Raw genomic sequence first — 20,626 nt, forward strand, 5'->3', positions numbered from 1 at the left:
AGCTCCACCCGGACTCCTACGGGAGCCGGGCTCCGCCTTCGACTTCGAGCAGCTCAGCTCCGCCCGGACTCCTACGGGAGCCGGGCTCCTCCACCGGCATCGACAACGGCTCAGCTCCGCCCGGACTCCTACGGGAGCCGGGCTCCTCCACCGGCATCGACAACGGCTCAGCTCCGCCCGGACTCCTACGGGAGTCGGGCTCCGCCTTCGACTTCGAGCAGCTCAGCTCCGCCCGGACTCCTACGGGAGCCGGGCTCCTCCACCGGCATCGACAACGGCTCAGCTCCGCCCGGACTCCTACGGGAGCCAGGCTCCGCCTTCGACTTCGAGCAGCTCAGCTCCGCCCGGACTCCTACGGGAGCCGGGCTCCTCCACCGGCAACGACAACGGCTCAGCTCCGCCCGGACTCCTACGGGAGCCGGGCTCCGCCTTCGACTTCGAGTAGCTCAGCTCCGCCCGGACTCCTACGGGAGCCGGGCTCCTCCACCGGCATCGACAACGGCTCAGCTCCACCCAGACTCCTACGGGAGTCGGGCTCCGCCTTCGACTTCGAGCAGCTCAGCTCCGCCCGGACTCCTATGGGAGCCGGGCTCCTCCACCGGCATCGACAACGGCTCAGCTCCGCCCGGACTCCTACGGGAGCCGGGCTCCACCTTCGACTTCGAGCAGCTCAGCTCCGCCCGGACTCCTACGGGAGCCGGGCCCCACCACCGGCATCGACAACGGCTCAGCTCCGCCCGGACTCCTACGGGAGCCGGGCTCCACCCTCAGTATCAGCTGCTGGTAAGCTCCGTCCGGACTCCTACGGGAGCCGGACTTCATCTTTAACTTTGATTGCAGAATGCTCCGCCCAGACTCCTACGGGAGCCGGGTTCCGCTTTCAATATCCACTGCAGGTAAGCTCCGTCCGGACTCCTACAGGAGCCGAACTCCACCTACGACCCCAACCGAAAGGAGAACCCTTCCTGGACTCCTACAGAGGCCGGACTCCGACCGCTGCCGAGCCTCGATCAACAGATCCGCGCCCCCTGGCAGGCCACCAAAACGGCCACGACCCTGCTCCACTTCCTGTGGCGGACTCTGCGCGGTTCCATCATTCCTTGACAGGCCGCAGTAACCATCGCCACCCTGCTCCACTTCCTGTGGCAGATTCCGCACAGCTCCACTACCCCCTGGCAGGCCACAATAACGGCCACGAACCTGCCCCACCTCCTGCGACGGATTCCATGCGATCCGCTGGCGAGTCACGACAACGGACGCTGCTCCACCCCTCGTAACAGATTCCACGTGGCGAGCCACGGTGATGGCCACGCGTCTACCCCACTATCCTTTGCAATCAATTCCCCTGACCATGGGCGGCCCACTACCGGACGGTTACAAACGTCGCCATCAATCCGTTGCCTCCTCCGCCTATAAAAGGGGGACCCAGATACGTTATTCTTTAAGCTCATTTTCCTATCTCTAAACTCTGCTAAATTCTCCGTTCGAGCACTCCATTCTTGTTGAGGCAGAGAACTGACTTGAGCGTCGGAGGGTCTTGCTGGAGCAACCCCACCTCCGGTTTAGACTTCCCTTGCAGGTCCCGGCGGCGACCGCGGCTTCCCCGACTCCAGCTTCTCCGGCGCAAGCAGATTTTTGCACCAACATCCCTTTTTAGATGCATCACTACATATTGTAAATTCTTCATTTTCTATTGGTATAGTAAGGATAGGGGCTGAAACTAATCGTTGTTTTAACTCTTGAAAACTCTGTTCACAATCCTTGGTCCACTCGAATTTAATCCCTTTTCGAATAAGACGAGTCAAAGGTGTAGCTATGCAGGAGAATCCTTCTACAAATCGTCTGTAATAACCTGTCATTCCCAGAAAGCTCCGAATCTCAGAAATATTTGTAGGTCTGTTCCACTGCATCACAGCTTCCACTTTTGTTGGATTCACAGAAATTCCATCTTTAGATACGATGTGTCCTAAAAAAACTATTTTGTCCAACCAAAATTCACACTTCTTTAATTTGGCATAAAGCTTTTCTTTCCTCAATATTTGCAGTACACATCGTAAATGTTCTTCATGCTCCGATTTGCTTCTTGAATATATCAAGATATCATTAATAAATACGACAACAAACTTATCAAGATAGAATTTGAATATTCTGTTCATTAAATCTATGAAGGCCGCTGGAGCATTGGTTAACCCAAATGGCATCACTAGGAATTCATAATGTCCATAACGAGTTCTAAATGCAGTCTTTGGTATGTCCTCTGCCTTAATTTTTAACTGATGATATCCTAAACGAAGATCAATTTTCGAAAAAACTTGTGCACCCTGCAGCTGATCAAACAAATCATCGATTTGAGATAAGGGATACTTATTTCTGATAGTGTTCTTATTCAACTCTCTATAGTCGATACAAAATCTTATGCTACCATCTTTCTTTTTCACAAATAAAATTGGAGCTCTCCAAGGAAATACACTAGGTCTTATAAAACCTTTATCCAATAAATTATGTAATTGATCTTTTAACTCCTTCAACTTCATGGGGGCCATTTGATAAGGAGCTTTAGAAATCGGACCAGTATTGGGTGCCAACTCAATGGTAAATTTAATTTTTCTATCCGGTGGTAATCCGGATAAATCATCAATGAATACATCTGAAAATTTATTTACGATAGAAATATCCTGTAACCTTAATTCATCATGTTCTGTATTTTTTATTGATACTAGATAACCTGTACATCCCTTTCTTAGCATCTGTCTAGCTTACACAAATGAAATAATACGTGAAGGGGTGGTTCCTGTATTTTTATTAAAATTGAAAGTTAATTCTTCCGGTATTTGAAAGTTCACTCTCTTTCCATGACAATCTACAGAGGCATGATAAGTAGCAAGCCAATCCATTCCTAGAATGACATCAAAATCATGCATATCTAGGACTACCAAATCTATCGGTAATTCTCTTTCTCTTATTCTGATACTACATGACTTGCACATATTTTCGATACTCAAGATACCACCTACTGATGTCTCAACATATAATTTAGTTTTCATAGGTTCACATACTATATCATGTTGTCTAATAAAAGTAGTGGATATAAAGGAGTGTGTAGCACCAGAATCAAACAAAATAGAAGCATAAATATCAGATACAGGAATGATACCTGTCATCACAACATTAGAGGCTTGAGCATCCTGTTGTGTGAGTGCATAGATCCTTCCTTGAGTTTTCGACCTTTGACCTCCATCCTTTGTTTGTGTGGATCTATTCTCATTTCTTTGGGGACAATCTGCAATTTTGTGTCGCTTCTGTCCACAGCTAAAACAAGAACTAGTATTTCATGGGCAATTGGAAGACTCATGCTCTCTTCGACTACATCTCGAACATCTAGCCGTCTCATTCTCACGATTCTTATCATTTGCTGGCTTCTTTACTGGACCCTTATTGTTCTGATTTCGTCTCTGAGTTCCACCAAACCTTTTTCTTTTCTTCTGATTCCGTTCTCTCTCTGCATGTGCTTCATTAACTTCCCTCTTAATTATTAGAGCTTTATTCACAATTGAGGCATAAGTAGTTAACTCATAGGGTACAACTTTTTTTTAATTTTCGTCTTCAGTCCCATTTCAAATTTATGTACTCTGTCTTGCTCTATCTCAACTAATCTTGGAACAAACTTGGCTAACTCCGTGAATTTAGCTTCATACTCTGCAACGGATCTGTTCTCCTGTTTCAGATGAATGAACTCCTGCTCTTTCTGTATTCTGACACTTCGAGGAAAGTACTTGTCAAAGAATTCACCTCGAAATCTCTCCCAAGTGAGTGGTATCCTATCGTGTTCATATTTTTGTTCAAGTATACGCCACCAGTTGTATGCCTCACCTTGTAACAGATATGCTGTGTAGCGGATCTTCTCATCATCGTGGCATTCTTGCACGGCGAATGTCTTCTCCATTTTCATAATCCAGTTATCAGCTTCCAGTGGCTCGATAATCTCTTTGAAGACTGGAGGGGCTAGCTTCTTAAACTCGACGATATTGTTTCTCTGCATCGGATGTTCTCTATATCCAGGTGTCGGTGGAGGATGCTGACGTGGCTGCGTTTGTTGTTATTGAAGTAATTGTTGCTGTGTTTGTACTACTCCTATCAGAGTTTGTATAATTGAGTCATATTCGGCTCTTTCTGCACTGTCGGAGTATTTTCAGTAGGATCAATGATTCCCTCCTGCTGAGATGTGCCGCTATTCAAATGGGGCGTGTTATCACCAAGTGGATTTGATGTCCCTCCTACCGCTCCTTGAGTATTCTTCATTCATCGTGGAGGCATATTGACCTATGACAGATTTGAGATGATAACTTATTCTTAATAAAGTTATAAACTTACTTAAGACAGGTCAGATCATAATCATCATAACTAATCTTTCAAATTTTCTAATATCTACCCATCACTCGCTCATTCTATTCTACATGTCTTTATCTATCTACTTATGCTCTGATATCATATTAATTATCACGCCCCCGATCTGAGATTGAGAGTCGAAGGTTATGGCAACCGCCGCATACTTAAAAGAAACTTTTTCCATAAGTATGCAAGGCATCTCATCATGATATCTTACACATAACACTAAATAATTTTTCAATTTTAATGATCAACCTTAGTTCAAATAACAAATCAAAACTCAGTATCAAAAGAAAAATAATTGTCTGACAAAGTCAACACTTAAAATAAAAGTCTTGCATCAATTCTGAGAAAATCCTAAATCAAATGAGCTAACTCCATCTCTAATCGCTCTCCCAACCGAAATTCCGCATCATGCTAATTTTCTGGATTTGTAAAGAAAAATATAAAACTCATCATGAGCTAAATAGCCCAGTAAGCAGTGTATACCTTTTAACTGAATAAATCAAGCAATAATACTGTACACATCGGTTTACTGATAATAACAAAATTAATTTGTAAATTCATGAATTCATAATTTAATTCATCACACTATCAATCATATATAAAATTTTAATTCATCAAAATTTCGAATTATGCTTATCATCTTAAATTCATCAAATTTCTTAAGTTCTTCTTACCAACCATGACTATGACCATATTTTTTCTGTGGCAGGATCATAATACCGCATATCTTCTTGCGGTAGGCTGCGAATCATCTGGCAGCAAGTCCTTCGGAACCGCTGGTCTCACTGGCGGTTTGTCGCTGGTCTCTTTGACGACATGTCACTGGTCTCGCTGGCAACGTAAACCCTCAGGACAAATCAATTGCCAACGTATATGCCCCCATTAGCGGGGTCCTTTACATAGTCAGGTTGTCACTTCATATCATCTTCTAATTCATGTATTATTTTAAAAATAATATTAAAAAAATGATATTCGAGTCAAATTAAATTATATCATTTTTTATGATCATACATCATCATAATAATTTTCAACAAATAACTTCAATCATAAATAATTTCAACAATTATTTTCAATCATAATTAATTTCAATAAATATTTTCAGTCACAAACATGTCATAAATTTATATAATTCAAATTTATAATTTATCAGATAAATTTAATAAAAGTAAAATACTATTTACCTCAAAAAAATTCAAATTAGGGATCCTAGAAATCTTGAAAATCCTTCTCCGAACCTGATACGTCAAATATCATATTTTTGATCAAAATTTCATCGAAAAAATAAAATTTTCTAAAATCCAATGTCCTTACATGGATTGACTAGATGACAGTATCCAGGATTTTTGGATTGATCCATGAAAACTCTTCTTGTATTTCTTTTTTTATTATTATTATTATATTTATTTATTTATTATTATTATTTTTATTTTTTTTAAATTCATAAATCCTAAAAAAATCCAAGAGAGAGAGTAGAGAGAGAAAATTTCTCTCTCTTTCTCTCTCTCTCTTTTTTTCTCTTCTTTTTTTTCCTCCTTTTTCTTTTCTTTTCTTTTTCTTTTTTCTTCTTTTTCTTTCCTTTTTCTTTTCTTTTCTTTTCTTTTTCTCTCGAACTCTTTCCTGACCGAAACAGGGGACCGGAGTCCCCTCCCTTTGATCGGCCGTTCGGGCCACGACCGACACGGCGAAGGCCGGCGGCAAAGGGGGCAACCCACATGGGTTCGGAGAGGCCAAGATCGGTGGTCGGCAGTGATCGCCGGCGTCGGAAAATCAAAGAAGAAGAAGAGACCGAACAGGGATCCATTCTTCGATGAAATCCGACGACAACCGTCGCCGGCAGTCGTGCCCACAGGCACGGAAAAGAAGGGAGAGGAGAGAGGAAGAGAAAGGAAGGCTTACCTTAGCCTCCGGTGACCCCGTTGGCGAGAAATCGCGGCGAGCACGAAACAAGGGCCGCGGCTTTTCAATCGGAGAAAATTAGGGAGGAAGACCGGTGGGGGATTTCTAAGGAAGGGGAGAGCTTTTTTATAGAGAGCCCTAGGACTCCTGGTGGTCCTAGAACTCCCGATCACCATGGCTTCATCGTTCCCTTGTTTTTTTTTTTTTTTTGGCTTGGGCTTGGGTCTCCTAAATTGGGCTTGGGCTTGGGCTTGGGTCATCACATATGGTTTTTTTGGGTAAATCAGACAAATTACACTATTCTAGTATAAATACATCCGTGGAAATCAGAAAACAAAATATTTAAAAATTGAGTCGGTAGACCCGCTACGGAATCCCATAATATAGTCTGTGTGGTTGGTTCAATCATTATGGTTTTCAGGGTGGCTTGATCTTGGTTTTGGGCCCAGGTTGGCATCCGATGCCTGCTTATGTCATTCTTTTGGGCTCTTTAGCTTCTCTTCTATTAGTGTTCATCCAGAAGCTTCTTCATCCTAAAATGGCAGAACTGTCCTGGCAGCTTAGATTATAAGCTAAACAACTACGGCAGATGAAAAAGAAATTTCCCTTACAATTTAAGATCTCTATCATCAAGCAAAGGAACTTTGTATTTATAATGTACTGAAGTATAATTATCTGTTTGAGGTAGCTTTATGAAGGTCTGGCTAGAGATGTTTTATTTTTTGATGGCCCTGGAATCAAAGGATTCATACATTTGTTATTGTTGCTTTTTCCTTTTGAAAAGAAGGGAGGGAAAGAGATTAATTCTCCTTTCTTGAAAAATCCTGATATATCTTGCATTTGTTGGTCAATAAAAGGATAAGCGGACTGTAAGATTGGCTTGTCCATTTCAATAAGGGGTGGTCCTGTATATAAGAAGCCCAATTCTATCAGTTCATTGTAAATCCTGTTGTTTTTAAGGTCATATTGTTGACAATCAGTGTTCTTTACATTGTTCTATGATATCAAGGAAAAGTCTTGAATGTGTATCACTGACTTGTGGATTTTTACATTGGACGCACATTATGAATAATGTGTTTGTAGTTATGGTATGATAACAATTATAACAATGTTGACAAATAATGTTTTCCAACACTTATGTTGATTTGTGGTTTAGTAAGGTTTGATGCATCATTAAAAAAATGTTTATAGGACATGCTGATTGTGTATTGTTCAGAAGCCCACGTGACCATCTTATGTCAAAATTCTGAAAATTTGGCTAACCTGTGACATGGTAGGATTATTTCATTTTACCCAGGTCTAAATCATTTCTTGGTTCAGAAGCTGTTCAGGATTTATGATGTCAGTGGGAAAGCAGATAGAGAATGGAAGAGTCATGGAATGGATTATAAGTGGGTGAAAAAGTGCTGCAAACCATATATTAATGGAAACGTATGCAAAATTTTGGTGCATACCTGCCATGGGAGAAATGCTTCAGCAATGTATTTCTATCAATAAAACAATCACTTGTTCTGATTTGTCAGTTTATGAGGTATTCCTTGCCAAAATAAATGATTTGACATCAGACTTGATCCTAGGAAGTTGCATCAAGCAGTAGTTCTTTGATTTTCTGTTTGGCATTCCAAAATTGCATGAGCAGAGTAATCACTTTGGATGAGCTCAGAAGCTTTAACTTGTGAATTATTTGTCCTGTGAAATCTGATTTCTTTATTTCCTTTTTTTTTTGTTAGAAGTTGGAGTCAGATGATTCTGTGAATAGCGAAAACTCAGAGAATGGGAAGGCAGATAATAGCAAACGTTTTCCAACCTGGGAGTAGGAGGAGAACTAGAAAAGTGAAATCCTTCTCTGTATTTAGTATGTTTCCATGAGGAAGATAGTTGGGCGGAAGTGGCAGCTTGGCTGTGTGCTGAAGTAGTTTATCTACAGATGCTATTGCTGCTACGCTTCATGGGTGGTTCAAGTAGGATAGGCATGAAGAATTTTACTTGAAATGGCTAGTGTCTAAACCTTCAACAGTCATATTTTTCTTGGAGAAATGCTGAAGTTCACCAATCACTGCTTGGTTCCCCAGTCCTATGTGGATGCTGGTGATTGGTTGAATGGTACTGGGGCACTGACTGTCATTGTGTACTGCACCAGTTCCCGACTGCCACATAGGATCAGTGAACTGAGTGGTGAATAGATGGGTGATCTGACATAGTACTAGTTGTGGGCTGGCTTGTTGTATCTGGAATTCGAACAAATTGACAAGTTTGTGAGGATTTTTCAATTTTGGATGAGGATGTCATCCATTATGAGGTGGAAGGTGAATTACTTACATTCGGTAATGGTGGAGAAAGTTTATTCTCCTTGGCCTAGACTGGTCAAACCTGGAACTTTACTCTTGTGGTGGAAGGAGGTCCTCATTGGTGGACATGAAAGGGGGAGCTGCCTCTTTCAAGAGGGGGTTGAGAAACAAATTGTCATTATCTTCGATAAGAACAACTCTGTAGAAATTGTTTTGGACAGCATTAAGTGGGGGAAGAATATTGGGAATTAAGGTACCTAGTGGGGATGAGTACCTTTCAGTTTGGGAGCTTGTTTGTTTTCTCTTTATTTTTGGTTCTACTTTCAGGTTGGTTGTTACTTCTGGCTATTGCCTTGGTGTTCAGATGCTCTGTCCTTATCTTAATTTGACAAATATATCCTCTAGTGACTTGAGATATATGTAACCATAGTATAGGGTGAATATGAACTTCTTTTGTAGTGCAAAAGAAAAAATATATCTGCCCTGTGTAAACACCGAATGAGATGTTTGGTTCATATTTTGTTGCTTTTCTTTTTATATTTTCAATGAGACAGTTTAGTAATCTGATAAATATTCCTAGCCTGTAGTTTGGAAGTAGAATTCGAATTCTTGTGGAGCTTCAGGTGAAGGACAGAGGAACTACATGCTTTGTCATATAGCTCTTAAAAGTGAATAAACTCTTTAATGGAGGGTTGTGAATTCTGTTGTGCTACGTATTGTTCATGTGCATGATTCAAGTTAAATACCTGATAGTGGACCGGGAAAGTTGGATGTTCTCTTTAATCTAATAACTCTTTTTAGTAAGTAGTCAATTTGCATATGGTTTATAATTACTCCAGCATTGCTTATTTTCTTCTTTGGTTCGTTGATGCTAGAAGCTTAGCTGGTTATTTCATCAATTTAAACTGAAGGTGCCATTTCTCATAGCATTTGTAGTCCAAAAGAATGTATGGCAGCCACCTACTTTTTTTTTTCTCCCTTAATGAAGAAACTGTGCAAATTAAAAGTCTTATTAAACATCTCAACATCAATTCTCTTATGACATTGTGTATTACCTAATACAGTATGTTGTACAGAACAAAATGTTGGGAACAGGAATCCAATGAGCATCGCAATGATGAGCTTGGTTAAACAATGATACAGTGAGTTATCTCAGGAAAAAAAATCAGCAGTCAGAAATAAGCATGCTATGAGAAGTGTATAAGATATACCAATTAGGAGATAATATGGTCGTATGCATAAAGGATACCAGGAGCTACCTCTAAACAGAACAATTCTGATTCGTGTTTGAAGGTCAAGGGATAGAAGACCTAAGACAAAATATAATGGAAGGGATCAGCTAGTCAGTGGGAAGATGCTGGCAATGGATGGTAAGGAAAGGTTAACAAAATTGACTCTTTAAGGTTTTCTGAATCTTTTTGCTGTTAATAGATGTGATGCCATGAAGTCTATGCTCAACTGTTCCTCATATTCTAGTTTCTGGAACATACATATTCGTTGTGTTTTAGAGATCTATAGCATCATGTAGTTTGCTTGAGGTCAAGTTGTTGATGGAGAAACTCATCTAATTCTTTGTTTGGCTTTGTCAGCTTATTCAATATCAACCATGACCCTCGGAAGCAGAATGCTTTCATCTGCATGCATGTTCAGAAGCAATCTTAATAAGAGCCTTGGCCCCCTTATGATGATTAAGAGGAGCTCTCATTTTCAGGGTTCTATTCAGAGCATCCAAAAGCGTTCAAACTTTCTCAAGTTTTTCTAGTGCATCCATAACTGATGTCTAAGCTGAAGCTCATTGATGATGTTTTGCATCCTGGACTCAGTTGCTTGGAGCTGCCTACTTGCGCTCAGTCAGGGTGTGGTCCACTTTTGCAGGTATTGTTAGGATTTGATGTCTTAAGATTCGGTCCATACTGAGCCTACAGCGAGATCCGCAACGGCGAACGGAGTCCAACGAGCCCAAGATCATCTTAAACGGAGTTCAGATGATTGAGATACGCTCGATTGAAGTTGGCACGAAATTCAGAGCGATGGAAGATCGGCGGTCCGTGGTGGGCCGACGGAGCAACGGTGGTGCAGCCGCATGCGGCAGCATGTGGCCCGACCGTGGGAGCGCGTCTCAAGCCCGAGTGCTAGTGTGGAGGCATAGCCTAGGCCCAGGCGCGCGCATGCGGGCGTGGCCCAGGTCCACGCGCACGCACGCAGGGATCAGGAGCTTGGGTATCCCAGTCCATGGTGGATCGGGTGGTGCACAAGCGAGCATATGGACTGCAAGACTGTTTCCCCTCGATTTCTCACGGTCCATCATGGATTGGGCGACGTTTCTCCTTAGTTTCTTGCGGTCTACAGGTTATTCTGTGGACCGAAGGCGCGATCGGATGGTGGTTTGATCTCCCGATGATGATCCAACGGCTGAAAATTTTTTACGATTCATTTTGGGCATGATCCAGTGCCGTTTGATGAAGATCTGATGGCCGTGAAGCTTCACAGGTCCCATTAGAAGTTGGATTCCGATGTACCTTGGGTTTTAAGCCTTTATAAGGCCCTGTTCACAAACAGAGGTGGTGTCTGGTGATTTCGTTCGACAGAACACCCGAGAACAGAGGTGACGAGGCGTCGAGAGGAGCAGGAGTAGGACTTCACGTAGATTATTGGATAGCGGATATCGATCGCTTCAGAGGTTTAAGAGGATCTTTTTAGAGAGAGTTTTTGTGAGGGAGAGCTTCATATGATGGAGAGATTTGATGTACAAGGGTTGAGTGTGTGATCTCTTCTTGTAATGTTTCTTTTTTCTCATAGTGAAACTTGCATGCCCCATGGAGGTAAGTTCTTTTTTGGTTGATCCACGTATTTGATTGTTTCTGTTTTATTTCTTCTTTCTTTCTGCTGCGACACATAGTATCGAAAAGGTCTTGAAAGGTAGTGTCCTGGTCAGACATTCACCAACAAGTGGTATCAGAGTAAGGTGGTGTCAGAGCATAGGTTGTAGTAGTGGTGAACGAGATAGAAGATAGAGAAGACAAGCACAATCAAGATAGAGATCAACAAATTTGATAGAAAGAGCAATTTCTTCTTGTGACAGGCAAGGGTGAAAGACATGTTCATCCAACAAGGATTGATTGATGCTCTCTTGTACGATGAGAAGCCGACCATCATAGAGATGCAGGATTGGAGGTGGCTCCAGATGCAGGTAGTGAGTACGATCTATTTGTACCGAACGGATGAGGTGGTAATCCATGTGCTTGGCGAGACTTTCCCGATGGTGCTGTGGTCGAAGCTCGAGGAGTTGTACATGATGAAATTTCTCACCAATACTCTTTTTCTCTAGAGGCAGTTCTACTAGCTGCGGATGACTGAGAGGCAGAGCGTGTAGGAGCATCTCAGCCACTTTCAGAAGATCTTCACTGACCTCCTCAGGTTGGCGGAAAAGTTGAGGAGAAAATCAAGGCACTGGTCTTGCTAGCATCGCTTTCCTCTGTATGAGTCCTTGGTGACTGCTCTTCTAGTGAGGAAGAGCACCATTAAGATAGACGAGGTCATTACGGTGATTCTCCAGAACGAAGTTCTCAAGAGGAAAAATCAAGCTTCGAGCTCAGGTGGCAGCTCAGCTTTGATGGTTTCTGAAAGAGCATAAGACAGCAGACAGAGCGACAGGAGATTGCGACGAGGGCGGTCCAAGTTCAGGACGAGGGATTTAAAAAAGATCAGATGTTACCGATGTGATGAGTTGGGGCATCTAACCAGAGATTACCCTCAATTTAGGGATCGGACGAAGATTACTGCAGCGACGGTCAGTAGCGATTCAGAGAGTGATGTCCTGAAAATATCTGACAAGATATATATTTCTTCTCAGCAGTAGATTTTAAATTCTATATGCACCTATCATGTATGTTGCAGAGGAGTAGTTTGACTCCCTAGAGAACAGTGAGGGCACTGTTTATCTATCAGATAAATCGAGTTGTGCGATCAGAGACATCAAGACGGTCAGCTGAAGGACACATGATGGTGCAATGAGAAGATTAATGGAGGTCTGATACATATCCAATTTTAGATAGAATATTATCTCACTGAGCAGACTGAATTCGAGAGGCTACAGGATAGTAGCTGGTGGAGGAATCCTGAAGGTGCTACGCGGTGATAAAATTATTCTGGAGGAAAAAAAGAAGATGAGAGGACATTACTACTTAACGAGGAGTCCAGTGCGAGATAGAGCTTCGAGAGCCAAGAGAAGTTCAGAGTGAGGTAGAGCTCCAGGTGGAGGTGGATTGGGCACGAGATGTGAGATTTGGAAGGATGAGAAGCGATATCGCAAGGTGAGATTTCTATTGCCGCAGGATGATACCCTGAGCAAGTCTCAGATCAGGAGGAGCACAGCATACGACGGAGATGAAATCGAGCGGTCTGACTCGACTCCCATATTTGTCCATCCATGATCAACAGACGATTGTCCCAGAGCATGGGGGTGAGGAGATCCAGAAGCTCTTAGAGTTAGGAGGAGATCGAATATCGAGTCGAGGTGGAGATTGTTAGGATTTGATACTTCGAGATTTGATACACATTGAGTCTATAGCGATGTCCGCAACGACGAAAGGAGTCCAACGAGCCCAAGATCATCTCAAATGGAGTTCGGATGATCGAGATACGTTCGATTGAAGTTGGCACGAAATTCGGAACGACAGAGGATTGGCGGCGGGCCGGTGGAGCAACAGTGGTGCAGCCACACGCGGCAGCGTGCGGCCTGGCCGCTGGAGTGCGTCCTAGGCCCGGGTGCTCGTGCGGAGGTGCGGCCCAGGTTTAGGCGCGCACGTGGGCGTGGCCCAGGCCCACACGCACGCGTGCAGGGATTAGGAGCCCGGGTATCCCAATCCATGGTGGATCGGGTGGTGCACAGGCGGGTGCGTGGACCACAAGACCGTTTCCCTTCGGTTTCTCATGGTTCACCATGGATCGGGCGACGTTCTTCTTTGTTTCTCGCGGTCTATGGGTTATTTCGTGGATCGAAGGTGCGATCGGACGGTGGTTTGATCTCCCGATGATGATCCAATGGTTGAGAATATTTTACGATTCGTTTTGAGCATGATCCAGTGATGTTTGATAAAGATCTGATGGCCGTGAAGCTTTACAGGTCCCATCAGAAGTTGGATTCCGATGTACCTTGAGTTTTAAGTCTTTACAAGGCCCTGTTCACAAACAGAGGTGGTGTATGGCGGTTTCGTACAGCAGAACATCCGAGAACAGAGGTGACGAGGTGTCGAGAGGAGCAGGAGCAGAGCTTCATGCAGACTATTAAACAGTGGATAGCAGCCGTTTCAGGAGTTCAGGAGAATTTTTTTAGAGAGAGTATTTGTGAGGGAGAGCTTTCTGTGAGGAAGAGATTGAATGTACAAGGGTTGAAGGTGTGATCTCCTCTTATATTTTTTTTTTCTCACGGTGAAACTTGCATGTTCTGTAGAGATGAATTTTTTTTAACTGATGTACGTATTTGATTATTTTTTTTTTATTATAATATTTGATATTAAAAAAAATTTTGAGAGATAATATCCTGCTCAGGCATCCACCAATAGAGCTGAGGGTGTCCATTACATTGCAGAGGCATTCCCTTCTTAGCTTAATAATGCACAAAAGCAAAAAGGTAGACGTCTACCCGCATCTCCTCCCGCACCTCTGATGACATCACTTACCGTGCGGTGTATATCTATTGTCCAGGAATAATATGTCGTCTCTATTTCTTCTCTCTTCTGAATCTTCCCGTACATACATATATGCATACATGCATACATAATGGTTTAGTACGAGTTACTTTTACATGCATACATTTATATATCTGGTTTTTGGCTGGTTTAATATGGGTTCTTTTTTTTGAAAAAAAAAAATGGTATGATAATATGAGTGCTTTGGTTTTTGTCTGGTTTACTATCGATGTCTTTTCTTTTTTTTTTTTTCGGTACAATAATATGAGGGTCCTTGTGGGTCATGGAAATCCTTTTGGAGCGGTTTGCATCTGGCCTTATCTAGTTTTGTAGCGTCTGCTATCTTCTCGCCCAGTGGTACCTGGTAAATATTTCACCACAGGATCACTATCACCTAAAGAAAGTGTTCTGATACTTGTCATTTTGAAAGTGTCAAAGATGGCAATAATTAGAACCTCTATGCATGGAGACGGACAAGATTGATAGGGCTGGGAATAAAGTGTTTGCAGATAGAAAGATATAAAAAGAAGGAAACAGGAGGAAAAAAAAAAGGAAGGCCTGGATCAGAGATTCATGCACGCTTGATACCGTCTCGGCATAAGTTGGTGCAAGAATTTGCTTCCATCCATTGAGATGAAAGATCCAACAGCCAAGATTTAAACCCCAATTATGCCTGATAGGGGTGTTGGTTGTTATACTCATCATCATCATCATTATTATTAGTTTCATGCTTTTTTTTCTTGTAAAGGTTTATATATATATATATATATTCTCTTTGCATGGTAGGCCATGCTTGCTTTATTCGAGGGCCTCCAAAGGCGGGGATGAGAAGGCAGGCAGTGAGAGAAGACGAAGGAAAAAAAACTGGTGGAAGGGTGGAGCATGGGGGTGGACTTGTTTTAAGTCATCAGTTTAAATGAGGGACAGAAGGAGAAAAGAGCTTGTCTTTAATTAGCTGTTCCCGTATGGGTTAATTGCCAAGGTCAGCAAAAACTCGGATTTTTTTTAACCAGATAGAAAGAATCCCTGCGGGCCCACGTGACAAGGCGGTGAGTGGTGAGTTGCTCTGGGCGAGCGAGACACGTTCGGTCTACTGGGTATCGCGTCATAACGCGTCGGCCCACCCATCCCATGTCTGTGTCACGTTGGGTTCCACCGACATGTGTCGGTTACCTTCCTTGTTTCGCATTGTTTCCCACTCAACCGAAATATATTCAAACTAACGGGATTGCCCCACGTAACCTCGCATCCTACCCGGCCTGCGAGTCGGAACTCGGGAAGTCGGTGGGAGGGCAAACGAAAAAAAAAAGGTTGGAGGGCATATTTCTTGTAATCCAAAGGGGAGGAGGAGAGGACACGTGCCGGCGAGGATTAAGCTAGCTTCCTCAACTCCCTTTGTTTTTCTTTTAATAGCTGCTTCATGAGCGCGAGTTCGCAGTTCAGATTTCGGGGGGAGAGGGATTCCAGAAGAAGAGAGAGCTCCAAAGGAGAGAGGTAGAGCCCGGTGGAATCCAGGTCGAGGGTGGTGGGTTAGAGAAAGCAATGGCAGTACGGATTTGCCGTCTCCTCCTCCTCTTTTGGTTATTCTCAGGTCCCAAGCCCATCCTTCCTCTCTCTCATGCTCTCTCGATATTCCCTTGGAATATCTTGGAGCTTTTCTTTTGATCTTTGTAAAATTCTTCTTTCTTGCATTGGTTGGTAATTCTTTCAGATTAGAAGGGCAAGCAAGTAATACAAGTCTTAATTTCGTCAAACAGAGCTTATATTGTTTTTCTCCATTTCCTATTAATAGATTTACGTTCTTGGAAGGATTTCTTGATGTCTTTGGTTTGCAGGATTGTTTCTTTCTCTCTTCATATTGATTTTTCTCTTCGATTCAATTTTCATAAATATAGGTTTCTTGGAGTTCTTGATCAAGTGACATTGATGGTTTAGTTATGATAAATTTAGGTTTCTCGAGTTGTTGATGTCGTTAGTTTGTTGAATTATTATTTTGTTGATCTCTTTGCATCGATTTCTGATATGTTTATTTTACTAAAATTATGTTTCTTGGAGTTTGTATGAGTTTTTCAATTTTTTCCCCGCTAAGAAATGGAAACTGGGGGCAGTCAAACAAGCGTTGCAGCTTGGATCTGAATCAAGAATTAGGAATCAATGGATACTTTTTGTAGTTTTTTTTTTCCTTGTTTTCCCCTTAATATTTCGGCTCAATTGAAACCACAGGTTTGCTGTCTTCTTCCCTGAAATTTTTGACATCTCAACTTCTCCTTGATTTCTTTAGTAATTATTCATGCGCTTCTGTTTGGATTATTCACATATCTTCTTCTATGATGTTTGGACTTTCTCTAGTTTGTTTTATGAGATACAGTAAGCTCCATATTTTAAAGAGAAAAAAAAAGATAACATGCTATTTTTATTCTCAAATACTTAACTAAATAAACTTTATGATTAATTAATTCTTGGAGCAGACATCCACATGGCTGCATGTGCCAACGAGCGTAAGGTCAGCGTCATCAGAAGGCATAAAAATATTCTAAAATATGTGCTGAATCATCTCTCATTTAACTATAGATCTAAGGTTTGGTAACAAGCTGCAGTTAGCTATTAATTTAAATCTAACCATTCTATATGTAGCATGGCAGTTTAGCTGGTATTGGTGACTGACTCAATTGCATTAAAAAAAAAAAGGGAACTACCAGGATCTGATTCATTTTAGAATTGACAATATAAATGAATCTCCTACTTTTCAGCACTGCCACAATCACGTGATCATGTGGAAATTTATTTCAATAGTAAAATGTGGAAATGCTTAAGTACAACAGAAGGACTGATATACTTTCTAGAAGGTCTGGTGGAAACCAGACTGTCATTCTTTTTCTCTTTTGTTGTGTCTTTGTGAGTTTGTGTTACTAATCAAATTTAATAAAACAACTTGTTTATGGAGACCATCTTTGGACTCCTGAAATTTGCTTGAAATTAAATCCCTAGATTATCATTTTGTCGTCCAATTAAAGGGTACTGAGATGCTAATCTACTGCAGGCCTTTGACCAGACATCAAGCATGTCTTAGCTTTTACTGATAGTTTTCTTGTATCTCTCTCAAATTTCACATTGTGACATGTAAACTTTAAATCTTATCGAGATTGACATTGAGGTTCTAATTCCAAGAGGTGCGAAACATATTTAGCGACTTGTGTATTCTGTGGTTGTGATCAATGTACTCTGTGAAAGAATCTTTTTGGAGACACACTCAGCTTTTGTGTTCCTATAAGTAATATTCTTGCACTGTAGTGGGCCTTGCAAGAATCTAATATAGTGCTTGAAAGGTTGCTGTTTTGAGCTACGGATGTCTTTTACTTTTGATTATGTGAGATATACTTGTTTCCCATTGGAGGCAGTTTTTCAAGAATCTCACTTAAGTCCTTTTTCAAGATTAGTGAAATGTTTATTTTTGTGGTATGTTTATGGTTGCAAGCTTGTGATAAAGTACTGGAACTTATTGTTTCCGGTTTTATCTATTTCTCTTATCAACATGCTATCTCTGGTTACTTTAGAAAGAACTCTCTGTTTGTTCAACTGATGCTTGATAGGGTCACAAATGTTATGGCTCCTTCCCATAGCATATTCTGCTAGGAGCTTGCTTCCTTTCCAGGACCATTTCTTAATGAAAGTTTTCTTTTATACCAGTCATGGTAGTTGCCTAATGAATGAAAAGAAGCAAGTGGATGTGCTTACAAGTACTAAATTATTGATGCAAGAGAAATCATTTTTGCAGGTCAAGTCCTCCAAATTCTTTGCCTCACAATTGGAATCAACTATGGGCAGATTGCCAACAATCTTCCTCCTCCTACCCGAGTTGCTGGCCTCCTCCAATCCCTTAACATCAGCAGAGTAAAGCTCTACGATGCCGACCAGAATGTCCTCAGTGCCTTCCTTAATACCAACATTGAGTTCATAATTGGAATTGGCAATGAGAATGTGTCAACAATGACAGACTCGACAAAAGCCCAGGTATGGCTCCAACAGCATGTCCAGCCTTACATTCCACATACCCGAATCACCTGTATCACCATCGGAAATGAGGTCTTCACCAGCAATGACACTGTTTTGAAGTCTAACCTTCTTCCAGCAATGCAATCGGTATACCAAGCTCTCGTTGCCCTCGGATTGGACAAGCAAGTGAATGTCACCACTGCGCATTCCCTTGACATCTTGGGAAACTCCTACCCTCCTTCCTCGGGCTCTTTCCGCCAGGATCTTGCTGAGTACATCCATCCCCTCCTCAACTTCCATTCTATGACCAAGTCCCCCTTTCTCGTAAATGCCTATCCTTACTTCGCCTACAAAGCAAACCCGAATACTGTCTCATTGGAATATGTCCTCTTTCAGCCTAATTCAGGAATCACTGATCCAAATACCAATCTGAATTATGACAACATGCTTTATGCTCAGATCGATTCAGTTTATACTGCAATTCAAGGAATGGGTCATACAGATATTGATGTAAGGATTTCTGAGACTGGGTGGCCATCCAAGGGAGATCCTGACGAGGTAGGGGCCACTCCAGATAATGCAGCAATGTATAATGGGAATTTGTTGCGAAGGATAGCAATGAATCAGGGCACACCCCTGAAACCTTCAGTGCCCATTGATATCTATGTTTTTGCGCTGTTTAATGAAGATTTAAAACCAGGGTCAACCTCAGAAAGGAACTATGGGCTGTTTTATCCTGATGGTACCCCAGTTTATAATATTGGATTACATGGTTACCTTCGACCAATGTCATCATCATGCAAGCTGATGGTAAGAGATCCATATCCTTTTATGCAAAGCTTGTCATATTATTTTTCACATAGGCGTTAGGCCTTTTGGTGCTGTAGTATATAATGGCAGATTCCTTTTCTTTTCATTCTCATCTACTTTGCTGCTTTAGTCTTATTCATGAGATCAAAGCTCTGATACAACACAATGTTGCTGAGCTGATCATGCAAGTGGTAGAAACAACCATATCTGTTTTTATTTGTCACAGAAAGAGAATCAAACTAAATCTATTTACTCTTTTTTACTTTATTCCACTTTATTTTCTTTAGTCCGTCAATCATTTTTTGATAATATTTCACCATTAGGATTGTTCTAGTTCATTCTGTGCACTTCTGAAAATATAAAGGAAAATTAATTTTCGGTGGCAGATCGAATGAATGGCATTAGAAAAAAAATAAGGAGCATCCCAATCTTTCTTAGAATTAATTTTTTCTGCAACTGAACTTGTAGGGGAGAGCAAGCTGCAATTGTTGTGTGAAGGATTAAGTGTGCTACAAGTTCCTAGCACAGAAGATCTGTCATTGATGTTTCGCGGCCCTGATCATTGCCTTTAGCTTTCTGTAGGAAAAATAAAATAAAGAAAAAGGAAAAGGACTAACCTTTCCGTAAATGCAGGTGATTCATGGGCTAGGCCTTCTCATCATCACGATAGCAGCTTTCATCTTAGCTTAAAAGCATATTCTCTAGATGATAAGCAAAGTGGAGGAACAACTAATGACTGAGGATTTCTTGCCTCCACCAGTTTTTGGAAGGTGTCCAGGTAATTGGCTGATTGAAATCCCTCTCGTCCGCTTCTTTTTCCTGATAGGTCCAGTTCCACTTTAAGCTTAGAAAGTTGAAAGAGTTGTCAAACACGACCGCTTCTCGTGGTCAGTGTAGCTATTAGGTGACGGGTCAAGTTGTCTCAATACCGATCCTGTATGTATCTTCTCTTACAAGATTTCAGATTCCTATTTGTTTTCTCGTGCCCGTACTGAAGCTCCTGATACTCTGGGCGTTGCAGCCTCTTCCCTTCCCTTCTGCTGTTGTTCTTGAAAATAGGGTGTGGTCTTTTTGCCACGACGCGCCTGCCACATATTCCACGTATAAAGTAGCGTGTATTTCTTGTGGCACCAATACTCGTTAAATATTGATCTAACCAGATACTGTCTTTGGTGCAGGCAAATCCTCTAGAGATTCTCAACTCTGAAGTGCGCTAGGCTGCGTCTGAATCTTGCTATCACATTGTGACCGGCCGCATGCTGACGACAACTGGTTCCCGTGGAAGCAACCGGCTGAAATTTAGGGATAGAAAAACAGTTGATTTAAAATTCTTGTGCAGAAATAAATCGGCAATGAGAAAGTAACATTTGAAAAACTGATCTTAATTTACAGAGGAATAATGAATGCTCAGGTCCATGTAGCCTTCGCGACCGACGCTTGAGATTTATCATACTTCCATGTTATCATTTGCTTCACTACCATAACAGCCATTAGCCATGAGATTAAGCGAAGATGGAGAATCTGAGGTTAACTTTTGAGGACATTGATGGCTGGAGC

The 20,626-nt window shown here is 41.9% G+C and overlaps 1 protein-coding gene and 1 long non-coding RNA gene across 4 annotated transcripts in view; both read left to right on the forward strand.

The window, feature by feature from the left end:
• The window catches only part of LOC140851730 (uncharacterized), a 28,307-nt gene extending 14,346 nt beyond the window's left edge, over positions 1-13,961 (forward strand). Inside the window, exons 2-3 of the long non-coding RNA XR_012134469.1 lie at positions 9,653-9,946; positions 10,166-13,961. This is a non-coding gene — a long non-coding RNA (uncharacterized lncRNA). The remainder of the gene's footprint in view (positions 1-9,652; positions 9,947-10,165) is intronic.
• A 1,549-nt stretch (positions 13,962-15,510) lies between these two features.
• LOC105052128 (glucan endo-1,3-beta-glucosidase 14) lies at positions 15,511-20,503 on the forward strand. 3 transcript variants are annotated; one of them, XR_833319.4, is made up of 4 exons: positions 15,513-15,857; positions 18,042-19,069; positions 19,703-19,847; positions 20,248-20,503. XR_833319.4 is itself a non-coding variant. In XM_073243814.1 (3 exons), the coding sequence occupies exons 1-3, from the start codon at positions 15,809-15,811 to the stop codon at positions 19,571-19,573; spliced, it is 1,113 nt and encodes a 370-aa protein (XP_073099915.1). In that variant the 5' UTR covers positions 15,511-15,808; the 3' UTR covers positions 19,574-19,696. The 3 variants fall into 3 exon arrangements, 2 of the variants coding, with proteins under 2 accessions (XP_073099915.1, XP_010931140.1); XM_073243814.1 differs by lacking the exons at positions 19,703-19,847; positions 20,248-20,503 and adding an exon at positions 19,538-19,696 and having other exon boundaries at positions 15,511-15,857; XM_010932838.4 differs by lacking the exon at positions 19,703-19,847 and having other exon boundaries at positions 15,512-15,857.
• The last annotated feature ends 123 nt before the right edge of the window (positions 20,504-20,626 follow it).

This window comes from Elaeis guineensis, chromosome 9 (assembly GCF_000442705.2).
Source record: "Elaeis guineensis isolate ETL-2024a chromosome 9, EG11, whole genome shotgun sequence".
In the NCBI taxonomy this organism is placed as follows: domain Eukaryota; kingdom Viridiplantae; phylum Streptophyta; class Magnoliopsida; order Arecales; family Arecaceae; genus Elaeis; species Elaeis guineensis.

Bases quoted from the DNA above. Each gene is read 5' to 3' on its own strand.
- LOC105052128 (XM_010932838.4), top strand. From the start codon at position 15,809: ATGGCAGTACGGATTTGCCGTCTCCTCCTCCTCTTTTGGTTATTCTCA. The intron at 15,858-18,041 runs GTCCCAAGCCCA...TCATTTTTGCAG, and splicing joins CCTCTTTTGGTTATTCTCAG to GTCAAGTCCTCCAAATTCTT. The intron at 19,070-20,247 runs GTAAGAGATCCA...TCTTTGGTGCAG, and splicing joins CATCATCATGCAAGCTGATG to GCAAATCCTCTAGAGATTCT.